This window comes from Rhinatrema bivittatum, chromosome 19, assembly GCF_901001135.1.
Source record: "Rhinatrema bivittatum chromosome 19, aRhiBiv1.1, whole genome shotgun sequence".
NCBI classification, from domain to species: domain Eukaryota; kingdom Metazoa; phylum Chordata; class Amphibia; order Gymnophiona; family Rhinatrematidae; genus Rhinatrema; species Rhinatrema bivittatum.
Window position 1 is genome coordinate 23,217,184 of NC_042633.1, and position 20,039 is coordinate 23,237,222.

General features: G+C 48.4%; 1 protein-coding gene across 1 annotated transcript in view; it reads left to right on the plus strand.

Annotated features, from left to right (window-relative positions):
* Positions 1-19,854, plus strand: part of CNOT3 (CCR4-NOT transcription complex subunit 3) — a 53,758-nt gene extending 33,904 nt beyond the window's left edge. Inside the window, 9 exon segments of the mRNA XM_029584278.1 lie at positions 3,325-3,384; positions 8,534-8,852; positions 9,157-9,262; positions 9,534-9,711; positions 10,735-10,834; positions 11,353-11,551; positions 18,971-19,103; positions 19,349-19,474; positions 19,714-19,854. Coding sequence (XP_029440138.1) covers positions 3,325-3,384; positions 8,534-8,852; positions 9,157-9,262; positions 9,534-9,711; positions 10,735-10,834; positions 11,353-11,551; positions 18,971-19,103; positions 19,349-19,474; positions 19,714-19,812 — 1,320 coding nt within the window. The 3' untranslated portion in view covers positions 19,813-19,854.
* The last annotated feature ends 185 nt before the right edge of the window (positions 19,855-20,039 follow it).

Here is a 20,039-nt window from a genome sequence, read left to right on the forward strand (position 1 = left end):
CAATGCAACGACAGTGGCGTACATCAATCATCAGGGTGGTATGAAGAGTCGCCTAGTGGCTCTGGAGATGCAAGAACTGTTCATGTGGGTGGAGAAACATCTGGTGAGAATAGCTGCTTCTCATGTGGCCGGGGTGGACAATGTGCAGGTGGACTTCCTCAGCAGAAAGCGTCTGGACCCAGGGGAGTGGGAGTTGTCAGCTGAAGCCTTCGCCTTGCTGCAGGCAAGGTGGGGCAGACCAGTGGTAGACCCCATGGCGACTCCGGCAAATGCAAAAGTGGATTGGATTTTCAGTCGCAGAAGAGAGGTCGGATTGGAGGACATCGATGCTCTAGTTCAACCATGGCCGACGCATTAGTTGCTGTACGTGTTTCCACTGTGGCGTCTCATAGGTCGGATGCTGCGGTGATTTGAGCTTCAACTGGCCAAGGTGATTCTGGTGGCATCTGAGTGGCCGCATCACCCGTGGTTTGCGGATCTTCTGCATCTGGTGGTGGATGGTTCCATTTGTTAGGCTCATCTCTCAGGATTGCTACGGCAGGAACGCATATTTTCAGACCGGGAAGATCACTTCTGTCTAGCACTTTGGCTTTTGAGAGGTGGCGACTCTGTTTGAAAGGTTATTTGGAGCCTGTGATTGCCACTTTGCTTCAGGCAAGGAGATCTTCCACTTCAATGGCTTATATCTGAGCGTGGAGGGTTTTTGAGTCTTGGTGTTTGCAGAACAGGATGCAACCTTTGAACGTGAATGTTCCGCAGATCCTGGCCTTTTTGCAGAGCAGTTTGGATAAGGGGTTGACGAACAATTCCCTTCACTTCCAGGTAACTGCCTTGGGTTCCCTTTGAGGTAGGATTCAGGGAAGATCGTTGACGTCCCATCCGGATGTGGTTTGTTTCCTAAAGGGGGCGAAACATCTGCGTCCTCTGGTGCATAAGATCTGTCTGGCGTGGAATCTGAATTTGGTTCTTCGGTTACTATGTGGTCCTCCCTTCAAACCAATGCGGAGGGTGTCGTTAAAGGATTTAACCCCGAAGACTGTTTTCCTGGTGGCCATCTGTTTGGCTAGACAAATTTCTGAGCTGCAAGCATTGTCATGTAGAAGACCCTGTCCTGCATTTTTCGGAGGATGGGGTTTCTTTACATATGGTTGGTTCCTTTTTACCTATAGTGGTGTCCTTTCACCTCAACCAAGTTGTCGAGCTACCAGCCTTTCAGAATTTGACAGTCAATGCTCCGATGGCAAAAGAGCTTTGCTTATTGGATGTACACCAAATTCTTTTGCGATATCTTAAGGTGACGAATGCCTTTCGGAGATCTGATCATCTGTTTGTCCCGTTTAGTGGTGCAAGGAAGGGAAATAAAGCTTCCAAGGGTACTTTTGCACAATGGTTGAAGGAGACTATAGTTTCAGCTTACATCTGTAAGGGCCGGGTCAGTGCCGGAGGGGTTGAGAGTGCATTCCACTAAGGCGCAGGCAACCTCGTGGGCGAAGTGTCAACTGCTTTCTCTGCAGGAGATTTGTTGAGCGTCTGTGGTCGTCTCTGCATACTTTTTCCAGACATTACCGCTTGGATGTGCAGGTGCCAGAAGAGGCGACGTTTGGGAAAGTGTATTGTGCATGAGTCTTTCGGGTTCCTGCCCAGAATAGAGGGGCTTGGGTACATCCCACTTTTCTGGACTGATCCGGGGTACGAACAGGAAAGGAAAATTGATTCTTTCCTGCTAATTTTCATTCCTGAAGTACCACAGATCAGTCCAGAGGCCAGTCCCCATCTTTCGAAAGACTTCCTTGCTTCTGGATATGGCTGAGCTGGTATATGATATACTCAAATTAACGAGAGGTGTACATAGTTTGGTAGGTGCTTGAGTTAAGCTAAGGGGGCTCCAACTTTAAGTCTCTGTTCGCCCGAGGTTTATTGGTGTTTGTTAAACATCTTAGCTTGGGTATAGGTCAATGCTGTGGGATTGCAGGTGGCCTCAAAGTTTTTTGTTCTCTGCCTCCATCTGCTGGTGGGGATGCATAAACCCACTTTTCTGGACCGATCCATGGTACTTTAGGAACGAAAATTAGCAGGTAAGAACCAATTTTCCTTTCCTGGTCACTATTTGTTTGGTGAGGCAGATTTCGGACTTGCAGGCACAGTCTTGTTGAGAGCCCTTCTTGGTCATTACCCCGGATAGGGTGCAGATTAGGATGGTGCCTTCCTTCTTGCAAAAGTGGTTTCAAATTTTCACTTAAATCAGTTCATTTCATTACCAGCTTTGAATAGGAGTTTGGATGTGCAAGAATTTCGGATTTTGCGTCCTTTGTTTGTGTGGCGACGTCTGTTACAGTATCTTGTTTACCAACGATTTTCGCATAATCTTTCATCTTTTTCTCCTTCATGGAGGCGTAAAGAAGGGGAAAGCGGTTTCTTGCACTATGGTGTCTCATTGGATTAAGAAAGTGGTGACAGCGGCCTATGTGGATGTGGGGAAGCCTTTGTGTAAGCAAGTTAAGACACATTCTACCTGAGTGCAGGCGGTGACTTGGGCAGAATTGAGGTTGGTCTCTCCAGTGGAGATCTGTTGACATGGTCTTCCTTGCATACATTCGCCAGGTATTATTGGTTAGATATTGTGGTGAGAGGAGACACGCCCTTTGCAACGGCATATCTGATGGGAGTGCAAGCAGTCTCCCACCCTTCTGGGGAATAGCGTTAGTATAGCCCACTTGTGTGGACTGGCCTGCTTGAATGCAGTGGAAGGTGAAATTACTTCTTACCTGATTTCCTTTCCTCTAGGATAGGCAGGCCAGTCCACACTCCCGTACTGGGCTTCTGTGGTTTGGCCTATCTGGTTTTGTTTGGTCCTTGTCAGGAGTATGGTCGAGGCAGAGAGAGGACCACTGAGAATTTCTGGGTCGGCGCGAGACTTGGTAGGTGTGAATGTTTTTGCAGGAGAGGTCTTCTTAATTGTCTTTTTGCTGTGTTCTTCCTGCTGAGTCCAGTACTTCTAGTTCTTTGGGAAGACAAAAAAAAAAAAAAAAAAGGTTGGATCGATTGATAACTTTTCAGTTTGTTCAGTTGTTCACAGTTGGCTTTTGCAGGAATGCTGGCAGGCTGATGTCTGTGCACGGCTATATGAGAGTGACATCAGCGAGTCAGTGGATCTCCGTCTCCATCTGCTGACGGGATTGCATGACCCACTTGGGTGGACTGGCCTTCCTGTCCTAGAGGAAAGGAAATTATCAGGTAAGAAGTAATTTCACCTTGGGAGAGAGACTCGCTGATAGGCAGCCTCGTTCTTCTGACCCTTGACTGCTTGCTTCTCTCCTCTCTCAGGAGAATTCGGAAGATGACAAGAAAATCCGAGGACGCTCTACAGATAGTGAAGTTAGTCAGGTGAGCTGTGAGTAAGCATATCAGGAGCTTTCCCTCTCCCCTCGCATGCATTGTGCTCTGCTGCCTCCTCCCCTGAGGTGTTTGTTCTGCTGTCTCAGCATACTTTGGGTGTCTTGCGGCGAAGCTGTCTCCCTTGAAGTCCCTCTTCAGCTGTTCGGGTCTGTTTTGGGGGAGACTTTAACGTGGGTCTTTAACAGTCAGTAAAGCAGTACCTTTATTTGACCTCTACCTGTGGGGTCTTTTAGCTCAGTTCTCTGTGGACAAGCAGGATAAGCTGAGCTGCAGAAGTGGGGTAATGCGGGTCTTTCTGAGCATGCATGGTCTTTCCTGCAAGTCGTCTTCCTCTTCCCCCCCCCCCCCCCCCTTTTTGTGCATTTATTTATTTATTTATTTACAGCCATTCATTATTTTTTTTATTTTTTAGTGAGTCCCCTCCAAAAAAAAAAAAAATTCCCTTTCTTTTTTGGCATTTGCCAAAAATCACCCCTTTTGTTCGTTGTGGCTTTGATATTTTTCATAATGTTAATTGCAACCAGGCTTTAGGCTAATATAATGTCTTTGACAGACTTCCATGATCACTGTGTGAGATGTTTTGGGCCACGTGTCTCTTGTCTGCCACATGGCGATGGTTTGTCTATGGCTCCTCTTTCACACATCTTCAATGGGGAGCCAAAGCTTCAGCGTAACTAACATCTCCAATGGTTGTCAAACAAAAATGAGAATACCCAGTGCTCTCAGCCATTCTCCGACATGCTGGTCGGATCCTGCAAATTTATTAAAAGGTCAATTCTTTAATCAATCCCAGTTTCAAGAATTTCCACTCGAGGATGGGGATCTCATCTGAGAAATTTCTCCTCTTGAGCAACATGGTCGTCAGAAGAGAGGGCCCTATATATCAGTTGCCTAGAAATGAGAGCAATCTTTGATGTTGTGGAAATGTTCAATCTGTGCTTGATAAACAAGCTGGTATTGATCAGGACTGACAACCAGATTGCAATGTTTTATATAAACAAGGAAGGGAGAACAGGATATTAGTCTTTTTTTTGGTTGGAAACCTCCAAAATCTGGAAATGGGCAACTTTCTCCTAGCTGTCTCTATTCTGGGGAACCAGATAGTCTACTGCACGATGACGTAACACAGGAACTTTTTTTTTTTTTTCCCCATCATCTTTGGGGCATTCGGCAAATAGACCACTTTGCAACAAGCTTCAAGAACAAGGTTGCCCTGCAGGATACCATGAGTCTTGGGAAAGTGTTCCCAATTTCCCAGCAGCCTACGAAAGCTCCCATAAAGGATCCTCCTGTATGTTGTAATCTGAATTTTCCTTGCATGTAGCCAGATGGACTCAGGAGCAATGGCATCCTCCGCTTAGCACCAGACTGCTCCGAGGCCTGACGGGCTATAAAAAGGCTTTGTGCATGAGAAGCGCAAATTCTGGCGAGAAGGGGAGGAACCTTGTAAATCCCTCCTCCAGGGAATCCTGGTCCCTCCCCCGATTGGCCTCTGCCGTGGAGAAATCAGCGGGAGAGAGAGAACAGGTGGGAGATCCCCTCCCCCTGCTGCACGCTGTGCCTTAAGCCTGGGAAAGAATCCAAAATGGCCACGGTTCCCGCGCTCAGTAGGAATGGAAGGCTTGGCCTCCCGCTCGGCAGCTTCAGGCCTGTCGGGCCCCCTCTGTGAAGATGAAGCCACCGCAGTTCCTGCCGAATTGCCTTCCCCCCCCCCCCCCAGAGAGGCATCGATGACAGCGGCCTGCCAGAGAGAGGCGCACAGCACATTTGCCGGCCCCGTCATGGCTGTGATCGACTGACCACGCGGCGCACTGCACAGCCGGCGTGCACCCGGAAGACTCCCCAGAAAAAACCTGCGCACCAAAAGCCTCCCTTCCAAAACCTGCCTGCCACGAATGGGGAACAGCTCTAATAAGCTCACAGGAAAAAAAAAGACCTCGTCTGTCTTTTTTTTTTTTTTTTCAGCAACCAGGAACAAAAAAACCAAAATCTATCTAAAAGCTTATCTGAAAGGAGGCAGAGGCTTCTCTTCAGACCCCTGAGGGTAAGGGAACTGGACCACCAGTTGTTACCCCCATCCGTGAGCATTGGAGGGTCCCCAACCCCTGTTCCTGGTCCTCCTCTAAAACCAGGAGGGATGGGCCCACCAGGACCTGTCAACCTCCTGGGAGGGAAGCCTTCCAAAGGCTATCCTTTTGTATTTTTAACTAGGTACAGAATTGCAGGTTTTGCGCCGCCTCTATCTGCTGGAGACAGAGAAATACTGAGGAGCTGCAGGTGGCGCACTGGGTCAAGAGGTGGTGTCTGCAAAACTTTCTCTGTCGCCATCTGCTGGAAGGGAGGCAGAACCCAGGAGTCTGGACTGATCTGGGTACATATAGGGAAGGATCTTATGCTGAAAGTCGTTTGTTCATCGAGATGTATTTCAGAGTTTTGGGCTTTGTCGTGCAGGGTTCCTTTCCTTCGTTTTTCGGAGGATTTTTACCTAAAGTGGTTTCTTCCTTCTACTTAAGTTAATCCATAGAATTGCCTGCATTTAGGAAGTCTGATTCTTCTTCTATGCATTCTAGAGAGCTTCATGCCTTGGATGTTCATTGCACCCTTGTTAGATATAAAAGTCACAAATGATTTTTAAGTCAGATCATCTTTTAGTGGTGTTCAGTGGTTGCAACAAGCAGGGAAAGGCATTGAAGGCATCTGCTGCTAGATGGATTAAGGAAGCAATAGAATCTGTTTCCTGTACGTTTGCAAGGGTGTGCAGATTCCAGTGGGCCTTCGAGCTCGTTCCACTAGGGAGCAAGCTTGCGTCTTAGGCAGCATGTCAGTTGATGTTGCCACAGGAGATTTGCAAGTAGGGTGACCAACTGCCCGGTTTTCCACAGGACAGCCTGGTTTTGCAGATAATTCTACGGTGTCCGGTTAAAAGGGTAACCAGACACTGTAAAACCTGGTCAGTAAGGCCTGGGGCCAATCAGCAGAGGGGGGTGTGCCCGATGACAGGGAGAGGGGGGAGAGGCCAGCCTGACGCAGAGAGACTGAAATGCACAGAGCGAGGTAGAAACAGTAATAGGCTCCGGTGCCAAAGAGCAGCCCATGCAAAGAGCACAAGATGCAAGAGTCTCTCAGGTCCATGTCACTACAAACCCGGTGAGGCTGGCTGATGGAAAATAAGCCCGGTGTCGTCCGTCCCCCACCCCCCCGCCTCCCGGGCTGGCCAGTTTCTCTCCCCAGAGATGCCATGTGAAGTGGGAGAAAAAAAAAATCTTTTCAGCACACAGACCCACAGCGTTCCCGTGACCCTGTAGCTTTTGGGTGTGCCGATTATCAGCACCAGTTTCTGTGCACTGCAGCAGCCCTGAGGTAACCCAGAGTGTACAGTCTGCTGCTGCTGCTACTGCTGTTGCAGGTGGGGATCCCCAGGGAGCACGAGTGAATATCACAAGTTCCCTCTTCCCGCCTTGCCTAATAATTCTTCTTTGCTGATTTGCCTCCCACCATGGCCTGTCTGCACAACACTGATGCGCTACTGAGATACTTTTTCAAGGGGCATACGTTGCTGAAGATCTTAGAGGTAAAAGGGAGCTTCCTGAGTCACCAGCACAAGTATTTTTGTGTCAGACCATATGTGAACTTGTGTGTGTGTGTGAACATGTCAGTGAGAGCATGTATGTTTCATAGTATACGGGAATGAGCTTGTGTGTGTGCCAAAATGAGTGCAAGCATGTGTTAGTGAATGCAAATGTGTGCCAGTGAAAGCATGTGAGAGAGAGCGTGTGTCAGTGGCAGCAGCATGTGTGTCAGTGAGAATGTATGTGAGGGGGAGAGTGTGTGTGTGTGTGTGAATGAGAGCATGTGACAGCATGTATGAGAGAGGGAGCATGTGAAAGTGTCTGTTAGTATGAGAGAGAAGGAACCTGTGTGTATAACAGAGGAGAAAGTTTGTGGCCCCTTCACCTTCCCTCCCTCCTGTCCTGTAATAGTCCACAACAGTTGCAGGGTGACTGGAAATTTAAAAATTCTCCAGGTATGCAAAATGGGAGATTTTATTTAATCCTTAATTCTAATTATTGGGTATTTGATGACTGCTGTTTTGAAATATTTTATTGGTGTTTGAAATATATAAACACGTTTTATATGACTTTTTAGCTGTTTTGAAATATGTATTCATTTTACTATTATGTTTTATATTTAATTTTTTTGTTTGTCTTATGAGGCATGGTGTTTTGTTTGTGTTTAACTTTTAGTGCTGTTTTGATATGAGAGATTTACTATACTGTAATTATAATTCAGTATACTCCTTGCTTTCTGAGGTCCAAGTCCCCATACCCAACGTGTTATAGTGTAGGCCTAACACCAAATGGGTTCCAAGTGGCAGGATCTGAAATATATGCAAATTTATGAAAATGAGGTGGGAATACCCCTCCCCGCCCCTGTTCCTCAAGTGTCCAGTCCTGGTCTGTGGAAAAGTTGGCAACCCTATTTGCAAGGCGGCAACTTAAGTCTTCTTTACACACTTTTACCGAGCATTATAGGCTGCACAGTTCGGGCTCCTGCTGCTTTGAATGGGTCCTTCAGGTTCTTGCCCTGTGTAGGGAAGGTTAGGGACTGGCCTGGTCTTGCTAATTTTCTTTGCTTGCGTCCCACCTGACCCGTCAATCCCGCCCTTGTTTTTCTGAAGACTGCTCTACTGTGTGTACATAGACTGAGAAACGTTTGGCATTAAAATCCTCTTCTACTGGTAGGAGAGAAAAACCCACTCATCTGGACTGATCTGGTTGGGCTCAAGGAATTAAAATTAGTAGGTGACAACCAATTTTTCCATATAAAACCCCAAGATTTTGAGTCTGCACTTGTGTGATTGACCTTATTCTGCTTGTCCACGGAGAAAGCCAAACTGCTTACCTATAACAGGTGTTCTCCGTAGACAGGATAAATCAGCTTGCTATTGAGATCAAGGAGATTCTCTGGAAGGAAGGTCCGTGCATGCCTGGAAAGATCTCACCCTTTCTGTGTTGCGGGTCCATCAGATGATGATGTCCCACTTGTGTAACTGATTTATGCTGCTGACTATGGGCAAGCAACTTTGTTTCTGTACACCCTGGTAACAGTATAAAACACCATGTGTCCTCTTCCTCAGTCTCCAGCAAAGAATGGTTCTAAGAATGCACACAGCCACCACCCGCAGTCCCCGGCAGTGACCTCTGGTTTCCAAATGGGCAGCAGCTCAAGCACCTCGTCGTCCTCACTGGGTAGTGGTCCTGGCACCAACAGCAACGGCACAGCCTCCAGCAACAGTGCTGTCATCAGCGGCAAAAGCAACCCGGCGCCGGGGCACGCGCCCGGCACCCCCACCCCGTACGCGCAGGCCGTGGCCCCACCCCCCTCCAGCTCCAGCACCTCCCAGCCTCGGCCGCCCAGCACCCAGCAGAATGCCAGCAAACAGAACGGCGCCACGAGTGAGTGCGACACAGTGACCTATCTCCTATCTGAGATGCTGTGAGGGATGCTTCTCAAGATAATAGGCAAGCCAGCAATGTCTGGGCAGCCACTCTGGGCCCCGCACAGCCACGGTTGCCCCAACCTTTGTAATTTCAGTGTTCCAGGGCTCTGCTGCAGTTTGATTCACCCTGAGCCCTGCACACTCCTGAGAAGCTTGCAGGGTTTTTCCCCTGCCCCAGTATCCAAGGTCTGTGTGAGATTTGTTCTCTGGCTGAATCTTTACCTGGCTGTCCTCTATAATGAACCATGTTTCTGCCCCAGGTTACAGCTCCGTAGTAGCAGACAGCACGTCGGACTCAACCGTCAGTAACAGCGCTTCATCCCAGATGAACCAGCCTATCCCCCACAGCCTGCCCATTAGCACCGCGTGAGTACCAGCCCCACCGTGGGGGTATCCCACTCTGCATTTATCTGCATTAAGACACAATGATCTAGCTAAGAATATGCCCTAATTTTAATGTAAACACCGCACCATCATTTTGACCTGGCTCTGTCGTGAACTGTTTTTAGGTAGCAGGCGAAAATGTTTTCATGTGAAGATGAAAAGCAGGAGTACAACATAGTGAGCCTTCCTGATCTTCAGTGAAAGGTGGTCCCTAATGTTTAATCTCACCAGCCCACTTCTCCCTCCTCTGCAGGAAAGAGACCAGCAGCATCTCCCAGTCTACCAGCAGCATCACAAGCAGCGGGCCTAGCTTACTCCTGCCACTGACTGTCAACCCTCCCAGCTCCCCGACACCCAGCTTCAGCGACTCAAAACCCAGCCAGTCCCTGCTTAACGGGCCCCCTCAGTACACTTCCACGCCTGAGATCAAGGTGAGACTGTCATGCCTTATGGGCCTACTCTGTCCTTCCTGCTTTTCTTAGGTGGGCAGGATTTGGTGGGAAAGACAGGGGGGTCACATAATTCTTTAGCACTAATCCTAGCACTCACTCAGGGTTAACCTTGTGGACACTCGGAGGGTCCTGCCAATGACTTACCAGTCCCACCTTCCCCTACACTGGGAAGCTGGGTTCTTTCTTTCATTTGGGAGAGTATCCTGCCCACAAGCTATCCCCTGGTGGTTTCTAGGGGCAGTGGGACCCCACAAAGCGCAAGCCTATCACAGTTTGTTTATTTTTTCATTTTTGTATTCCGCTGATAGTTCCTAAAAATGCACCTTATAGACCACATACTCAAAAAAAAAAAGGATCATCAGTCGGATATAGAGCTAACAAAGAATTTAAAAGTAAAAGATTTAATTTGCAAAAAGCCAATAAGTAAAATAACCAGGATCCATGAAGTTAATGCTATCTAGACAAGTTTCACTATACATTGGGAGGGGGGGAGGTTCAAGAGAGACTGTCCTCACAAGGATGTGTAGAGCTGGGACAGGGTCTTGGCACAAATCTAGTTCCTCTGCACCCCCAGTCAAAATTAGAGAATTCTAATGAGCTCTGGTCTAATCTGTACAACCAATGATAGCCTAGAGCACTGGCTTCTTGACCAGTAGCAATGGAGAATGTTAAAACATGACACCTTGTGGAGATGGGGGAGGAATATGGATGCCAAGCCTCACATTAGCAGGTTAACCCATTTAGTCTTAGCTGCCAGAAATTGCAGAGCACAGCAGGAGTTAGCCTGCCACACCAGCCTGTCGGTTTCAGGTTTGCAAAGGAAAGGGATATCTTACTTGGGGGAACACAAAAGGTCTCCTTGCAAAATCGCCACAGGAGGGTGCTGGCATATCCTGCTGCTTAAATGAGTGGAGTGGATTGGGAGGTGTCAATCATTTCTCTGGCCTGCTAACATCCCTGTGTGTGTTCTGGTGGGGGGCTTTTATTTTTCGCCCAATGCAGGCACCGGAACCATTGAGCACGCTAAAATCGATGGCCGAAAGGGTGGCTGTGGGGTCTGGCCTGGAAGGTTCGGTACCGGCCCTGCATATCGCTGAACGAGGTAAGTTTCTCGTACTGAGCTATTTCCTCACACCTTTACCCTCCCATTGCAATTGCTGTTCCCTGTACGTACCCGGATCAGTCCAGACTCCTGGGTTCTGCCTCCCCACTAGCAGATGGAGACAGAGAGGTTTGACTGACTCTGCCCTGTATCCTGAGGTGCCACCTACAGTCCGTCAGTATTTCTCTGTCTCCAGCAGATGGAGGTGCAAAATCCTGGACTGATCCATAGTACTACAGGAACGAAAATTAGTAGGTAAGAACCAATTTTCTTTTCTGGCTAGGGCAGGAGGGGCAAATTGCCTGGTTTTATGTAATCTCACAAAGCTTAATGGTCTTGCTGTTTACACACTTTCCGCTGTGGGTCATGTTCGTGTAGGGGGCTCACATAAAAATGTGCCATAAAATAAAGTCTGTGGGTCCACGTTACATATTGTCGTCACCAGTCTAGTTTTTTTTTCTTTGTTTTGAAGGATATATGCAGTTGAAAACTCTACTTTTGTTTCTCTCTCCCTGCAGAAATTGTAATCACCAGTGCAGCCTCTCAACCAGCCTCCAGCCAGCCTCTAGCACAGCTTTCGGAGGTGAATATCCCCCTGTCGCTGGGCGTGTGTCCCCTGGGACCTGTCCCCCTCACCAAGGAGCAGCTGTATCAGCAAGCCATGGAGGAGGCAGCCTGGCATCATATGCCACACCCATCCGACTCTGAGAGAATACGGTGAGGGATGGGTGCGTCTGTCAGGGCAGGCGTGAGATGCATTGGCGAAGCTGTGTGTGTAGCTTTGGGGTCTCTGTGCTGGAAAAGGAGTAAATATGTGGACGAGCACATGCTTGGCTATTACTTGTGCTGCTATTTTGGCAGAAAATCCTGGAATAGGGTTCCTCCTAGGACAAACAGGATGGTAGTCCTCACACATAGGTGACATCGTCTGATGGCGCCCAGCACCGAAAACTTGTCATAGTTTCTAGAACTTTGACTGAACCTCATTGAGCATGCATTATATTGCGTATCCATGCGGGGTCCCCTTCGGTCTTTCCTTTTCCGCAGAGCCTGTCATCTCTTGGACAGAGAGCCTCACCTTTCTTAACTTTTGTGAAAATTTCGTTATTGGCAATAAATTTTTTTCGCTGCCTTGTGCAGTTGACAAAGGGTTGGCGGGCTTACGGGGTCTGGCCAACACTTTTCCTTTTCATAGCTTGTGAAGCAGTTGATGGTCAGGGAGTGGGATACTCCGGAGACTGGCCATAAGGTGAGCAGGGCAATGGACAAGCTGTATCCATTACCTGAGGACACTCTGGAGCTCTTGCGAGTTCCGAAGGTGGATGTCTCCGTTTTTGGCGGTTACGAAGAGACTGAACATTCCAGTTGCGAGGGCTGTGGCGCTGAAGGATGTGCAAGATGATAAGCTGGAGGTGCACCTTAAAAAGATTTTTGAGGTGTCTGCGCTGGGCATCTGGGCTGCTGTTTGCAGCATTATGCTTTGTATGTCACTGCACTGGGTGCAGTAGTTAAAGGAAAACGGATCTGTCGCCCTCTGAATCTGAGCAGGCGAAGCGTCTGGAAGCCGCAGTCGCTTATAGCGCAGACGCCTTGTATGATCTCATCTTTACTTCTTCCAGAACGCTGATATCTGCAGTTTCAGCCAGGAGTCTTTTATGGCTGCGGAATTGGTCAGCTGACCTTTCCTCCAAAGCTCAGCTTAGAGCTTTACCACTTAAGGGCAAACTCCTTTCTGGAGAAGATCTGGAGCAGCTTATAAAGCTTTTGGGTGAGAATAAGGTGCACAAATTGCAGGAAGAGAAGCCCAATGGGTCTAAGGGGTCTTTCCTGGACTTCTCGCGGTATTGGGCCCAGAGGTGTTTTTGTTAGAGCAGAGCTCCGGCAGATGGGCAAAGGCAAGCCTCGGGGAGGTTGCAGTCCTGGAACCAGTCTTTTCGAGCCTGTAGAGCAGGCAGGGAAAGCTCCAGCCTGGGCTGTGGCAGAGCTAAGCCTTCACAATGAAGGGAGGCGGGCCTGCTAATGTTAGGAGCCATAGTTCCTGTTCCTCGGCACATGCGAGGGAAGGGTCGTTATTCCATTTATTTTGTAGCTCCCAAAAAGGAAGGGACGTTCCGCCCAGTTCTCGACCTGAAGAAGGTGAATCAGGCTCTCAAGGTTCCTCGTTTTCAGATGGAAACTTTACGTTCTGTCATCGCGGTTGTGCGAAGAGGGGAGTTCTTGGCTTCCTTGGATCTGACGGAGGCGTATCTGCATATCGGGATCCGCCCGGACTATCAAAGGTTTCTACAATTCAGGGTCCTAGGAGAGCACTTTCAATTTTGCACCCTTCTGTTTGGTTTAGTGACAGCGTCGCAGACCTTCACCAAGGTAATGGTGGTGGTGGCGGCGGCGGCCCTCAGGAGGGGAGGGCGTGCCGGTGCACCCGTATCTGGACAACTGGCTGATACGAGCAAAATCGCAAGACCTATGCAAGCAAGCGGTGGAGGTGGTGGTCCACCGCTTTACTTCATTGGGATGGATAGTGAACTTTTCCAAGAGCCATCTTCTCCCCTCATAAGTCATGAGGAGCTTGTAAAGCATCTGGGAGAGGATAAAGGGCATAGGTTGCCGGAGGATAAGCCGAAGGGCAGAAAAGGGTCCTTTTCTACACGGCTTCGCTTTAGGGTGAATCGGCAGTTTTGGCAGAATAGGGCTTCGGGAGGAGCCCAGAAGCAAGGTACTGGAGGCAGCAGTTCTGGAACCAGTCCTTTCAAGACCGAAAGTCGAACAGAGATGGTTCCGGCCAGGGGGCGTCTGGATCCAAGTCCACCCAATGAATCAAGGCCGGTCCACTCTTCGCTGCCAATCATAGGGTGTCGGTTGACTCTTTTCTACAAGAGTCATCCTACGTTCCCTTCACTGGCTGCCTGTCAAATTCAGGATACTTTTCAAAGTTCTCACAATTATTCACAAAGCGACGCACAACCTCCCTCCACTCTCTTTAAGCATCCAACGGCACACTGTATGCCCCGCCAGCGAAAACTTCAAGAAGGAGGAAGCGAGCTCTATCAACAGCAGGCCCTCACCAATGGAACGCTCTCCCTCCAGACCTTCGAATGGAACCATGCCACTTGACTTTCAAAAAAAACCTAAGACTTGGCTCTTCACCCAAGCTTTCCCTGACACCTAATCTTTGCCTCTGACTGTTTTTAACAGTCGTGCCCCTCCCCATTTTTCCCCCTCTTCTGAGTGTCCGCGAGGACTATCCCTTCAGTTTCCATGAAGCATTGCTACCTCACCTACATATGTCCCCTGTGCCTCCCACTTGTTTAAACTCCCCCTCCATTTCCTCGATGCGATCCCCCAGACTGGTCTCACAGTTGTTCACTGTTCTTCACATCCAACCCTAATGCCTGCCCCCTGCTATATTTCCACTCACTCGAGATATTAACTGTACCAGTTCTGATATTTCTCCCAAGCAGTTGCACCAATTGTACCCGTTGTACCAGTTTGTGCCAGCTCTTGTTTTTCCTCTGTTATTTATACGGCCTGCGAGCTAAGTTTCCTATTGTTCTTGTTTTCTATTGTTCTATGTACAGCCTACGAGCGAAGTTAATGTTTACTGTAAACCAAGGCGATCTGTATCTCATACAGGAACCGCGGTATATAAAATCTAATAAATAAATAAAATAAATAAGGAGTGGGCCAAGGTCACGACGGACCAATGGGGACCTAAGTGATAAGATAAGATTACTCTTTAGAATTTGTTTGCCTACTGAAAGACTTGTTCATGGTGTCACCTTGCGCCTCTGTAATCAAAAGGCGGGTAGTACAGGAAACCATCAACCACTTACAGATGCTGGGCGCTATTATACCTGTACCCATAGGGACAGGGGAGGTATTCCATTTATTTTGTGGTCCCCAAAGAAGGAAGGGACCTTCCACCGGATTTTGGATCTAAAAAAGGTGAACGTGACTCTCAAAGTTCCTCGTTTTCGGATGAAGACCCTGTGCTCTGTAATTGCAGCGGTGCGCAAAGGAGAGTTTTTGGCCTCTAGATTTGACCGAAGCATATTTACACACAGCGATCTGGCCGGATCATCAGAGATTCCTGAGGTTCATATTTCTTGGACACATTTTCAATTTTGCGCCCTTCTATTCAGGTTGGCGACTGCTTTGAGAACCTTCACCAAGGTGATGGTTGTAGTGGCAGCAGCTCTCAGAAGGAGGGCATTCTCGTTCACTCTTATCTAGATGATTGGCTTATTCGAGCTCAGTCGGAGTTCTTTGCACTCAAGCAGTGGAGCTGGTACTTCAGCAGTTAAGGTCTCTGGGTTTGGGTTATGAATATGTCAAAAAAGTCAGCTTACCCCTTCTCGGGTGTTGGAGTTCCTGGGAGCGTTTCGACACCAGGATTGGGAAAGTTTCTCACCGGGGAACGCATTTGCAGACTGCAGAGGCAGGTTCGCAGCTTGTTGGAGAGTGCGATTTCGAAGGTGTGTGTGGAATTTCGGCTCCATGGCTTCCACATTGGAATTGGTTCCTTGGGCATTTGCTCATATGAGGCCTCTGCAGAGGGTGTTCCTTTCCCGGTGGGATCTGCTGTCAGAGCAGTTTCATCTACCACTACCTCTGACGGAGATGGCCAGGTCCAGTCTCTCATGGTGGCATGATCAGGACCACTTGAGTTAGGGTGTAGACTTGGAGGTACAAATTGGATAGTAGTCTCAACCAATGCCTGTCTTTCCGGTTGGGGAGCTGTATGCCAGACTCAGTCGGCACAGGACTGGTGGTCGGCGGAAGAGGTGTCGTGGTCTATCAATCGCTTAGAGACTAGCGGTGTGGTTCGCGTTGCATGCCTTTCTATCTCTCTTACGCGGGCAGCCGGTAAGGATTTTGTCGGACAGTGCGACAACGTGGCTTACATCAACTGACAGGGTGGTACCAAGAGTCGGTGGCTCAAGAAGTCCAGGAGTTAATATGCCTGGCAGAGCAGCATCTGGAATTATTGGCGGCTTCTCACATAGCTGGGATAGACAATGTACAAGCAGATTTTTTTCAGTCGACAGCTATTTCCTGAGAATTGGAAGTTGTTGGAGGAAGCAATGCGGCTTATCCATCACAAGTGGGGCATGCCCTGCATGGATTTGATGGCAACTCAATAGAATATCAAGGCTCCATGCTTCTTCAGTCGCAGAAGAGAACACAGAGTGGAAGGGTCAATGCCTTAGTACTCCCATGGCCACAAGGGATTCTCCTGTACATATTTCCATCATGGCCATTGGTGAGCAAAGTGTTGTGGCGAATAGAGATTCATCCAGGAGAGGTAATTCTAGTGCAGCCAGAGTGGCCTTTGGCGGCCATGGTTTGAGGATTTGATCAATCTAGCGGTGGACGGATAACTGTGTGTCACTTATCTTTCGAACATTCTGCACCAAGGTACCATATTTTCAGATCAGGCGGCTTGCTTCTGTCTCGCGGCTTGGCTTTTGAGAGGAAGCATCTAAGGTGGAAAGGGTATGCCGAGGATGTCATTTCCACTCTGCTGCAAGCTAGGAAGACCTCGACATCCTTAAGCCTTTGTGAGTGTGTGGAGAGTTTTTGAGACTTGGTGTGTAGAGCAGGGGGTTGACCCTACTCGAGCATCCGTGGCACACATTTTGACCTCCTTACAATGGGGGTTGGTAAAGGGTTGGCCTTTAACTCCCTCAGAGGTAGCGGCATTGGGCTGTCTTAGGAAATTTGCAGGGAGCAGCCTTAGCTGCACATCCAGATATGATGCGTTTCTCCAGGGGGTAAAGAATTTGCAGCCTCCAGTATGGAAGTTGTGTCCCCCCTGGAGCCTTAACTTGGTCCTAAGGGGGATGTGTGTGGCTCCGTTTGAGCCACTTAGAAGGGCAACTATGAAGGATCTTACCTTAAAGGTTGTTTTGGGTTTTTTTTGGTGGTAATTTGTTCCGCTAGGAGAATTTCGGAACTATGGGTTCTGTCATGTAGGGATCCTTTTCTAAGGATTATAAACTCTGGAGTCTCTTTGCAAACAGTTCCTTCCGAAGGAGGTATCGTCTTTTTTTTCACTTGAATCAATCGGTAGAGCTTCCGGCCTTCCAAATCTGGACATGACGGTGCCTCACGCAAGGGAATTACAGCTCTTGGATGTGAAACGAGCCTTGTTACAGTATCTCATAGTCACTAATAGCTTTCAACTACCCGATCATCTTTTTGTACTATGGAGTGGTGCACAAAAAGGACATAAGGCTTCAAAGTCCACCATAGCACAGTGGCTGAAAGAAGCGATAGGTTCAGCATATGTCTGTCGGGATCATCCTATTCTTGAAGGGTTAAGGGCTCACTCTATCGCAAGCAGCATTCTGGGCCGAATGTCAACAAGTATCGCCACATGAGATGTGGAGGGCGGCTACTTGGAAGTCATTGCACACTTTTGCCAAACATTGTTTGGATGTCCAGGCTCCAGATTTTGTGGGCTTTGGTGAAAGTGGGCTTTGAGCGGGACTCTCACAGTCCAACCCTATTTAGGGAAGCTTGGGTACATCCCAGCAGTCTGGACTGATCTGGGACATACAGGGAAAGGAAAATTGGTTCTTACCTGCTAATTTTCATTCCTGTAATACCACAGATCAGTTCAGAGAGAATGGGAGAGCCGCTCGATCTGTTATTGTAAATAGACTGAAGAATGGCACAGGTTTCGTTTGGTTTCTTCCGTTGTTAAGGTTGGAAAGGATCGCTTTCATGATAGGGTTTCACTTCCTGCTGCTCGTTCAGGGGGCCATGTTTGTTTATGTTCAGTGGTATCTTGGCTTACATGGCAGTAGTGAGGGACTGCAGGTGGCAGTGTCAGCAGAATTTTCTCTGTCTTCATCTGCTGGAAGGGAGGCAAAACCCAGGAAGTCTGGACTGATCTGTGGTACTCTAAGAATGAAAATTAGCAGGTAAGAACTAATTTTCCTATTTGGGGTATGAACAGGAATTGGTGTTGTCTACCTCCATCTGCTGGTAGAGGGAAATAACCCACCTGTCATGGCTGGACTGGTGTAGCTGGAGTAAAAGGGAAATGAAATTAACAGGTAAAGAAATTCCTCCTTCCAGTCTGCTAATGGTCCTCTTTCACGCCCCTGAAGGCTGCAATCGGTAAAACTAAGTATCCTCATTATGTAGCCTGGTTCTCTCAACAGCCAAGGTGGTAAACCCTAGAAGATTCCTTCCATTCTCTTTTACAACCTAGAAGAATCTTCTGATCGGGTGAAAGGGTGAAGGAGAACCTTTGCTTGCACTTTCAGAACTTGGTCGAGAAAATGTCCAGGCTCCTGGCAGGAACACATGCAGAAGAAAACTAGATGCCGATCATGGTTCTTCAAGGATATCCGAACCCCCCTGGCTCCTGCTTTCCTTTCTTGGCTGAAGAACGGTCTTGTCTTAGAGCTTTGTTGGGCTGATTTGAAATCCACTCGTGTTGGTGCCCCCCATCTGACCGCTAGCTCTCTCCTTCATTTCTACACTCCAACCAGAAATCTTAGATCTGCTAATCAATTCCTACTTGATGTTCCCCTTACAAAACACGCCAGATTGGCAAGGACTCGTGAGAGCCTTCTCAATCGCAGGCCCTAGGATCTGGAACTCTACCCTTCCTGTGCCAATAATGCATTTTACTCTTTCCAGTACGTTTGTTTGTTGAAGACGTTGATTGTATGCATGTCTTATTGTAATCTACCCTGAACTTTGGAGGGTGCGGGATAGAAATAATTTTAAATAAAATAGTAAGGGAGAAACTGCTTCTGCTAGTCCCTACACTTCATGCTGGAGACAAGAGAAGTACTGAGAGCTGAATGGTAGTGCTAGACCCCTGGAGAGGGGGCTTTGAGCTTTTTTTTTTTTTTTTGACTGTCTCCAGCTGCTGTCGGGGATGTAACCCACGTGTTTGGACTGGTCTGGCATGGATGATAAGTACATTATTATATCTTGTTTGTTTCAACTCATATTTTTTCCTTTCAAGCTTTATCTTGAAGATGTAGATTTAAGTGCATGCCTCCTGGCCCCTCCGCTGCAGTACCACCGCCCCTACTTATGGCAGCTAGATTAACTCTGTTGCACGGGCGATGTAATGAGATATGTGCTCTCTCTGTCTGTCCCCCATGGCAGGCAGTACCTCCCTCGGAACCCCTGCCCAACACCGCCTTACCATCACCAGATGCCTCCCCCTCACTCGGACACGGTGGAGTTCTACCAGCGGCTGTCCACAGAGACCCTCTTCTTCATCTTCTACTATCTGGAGGTACAGAGCAAGCCTGGTCTGGGGTGGGAAACGGGGGGTACCGGGGCTGAGATGATGGTGGCTGCCCCCCCAACCTATGCACCCCTCCTCTGCTTTTGTAATTCTTCCTGACCCTCCGTTGAGGCCCTGAGAAGGGTAAAAAGTCAGAACTGGAGTAGAAGTAATCCTAAAATGTTTCTATGACCAAACCTGCAAAGCAGCCCAGGCTTCTGAAGCTTTGTCCTTCCTCCCCTTCTTCTCGCCAGGGCACCAAAGCACAGTATTTGGCAGCTAAGGCACTAAAGAAGCAGTCCTGGAGGTTTCACACCAAATATATGATGTGGTTCCAGCGGCACGAGGAGCCTAAGACCATAACAGATGAATTTGAGCAGGTGAGTGCAGTTGCTGCCTTTGTAAATGTTCCTGCCCATAGCCATGAGCTTGTTTGCCTGGGCAGTGCCACCAGGGCAAAATGTACCACTTTTAAAGGTGTTTGATTTTTTTATTTTTAAATAATTGTACCCAGTTTTTAATCATCTTGGTTGGAACAACAGTACATCCAATAACTAAAAATCAAAATCTAGCAGTCCCAGCCCCTGGTAAAACGCCCTCCTCTTCTGTCTCTCTGCAGGGAACCTACATTTATTTTGACTATGAAAAATGGGGCCAGAGAAAGAAGGAGGGGTTCACTTTTGAGTATCGTTACCTGGAGGACCGGGACTTGCAGTGACTGCAGGAGCCAGAAGAACTTTCCACACGGGAGCTGCGAGCCAAGAGAAAAAGCTGGGCTGGGGGGGGTGGGGGGGGGGGGGCCTGGGACAGAAGTGAGGAGGAGTGGTATAATCTCCTCCCCCCTTCCCCTCTCCCCCCCCCCCCACCCTTCTCTCTCTCTCTCCCCCCCCCCAAAAAAGGAAACCCAGAAGAAAAAAAAGAATTTGGTCAGAGCAGCCCTCTTTA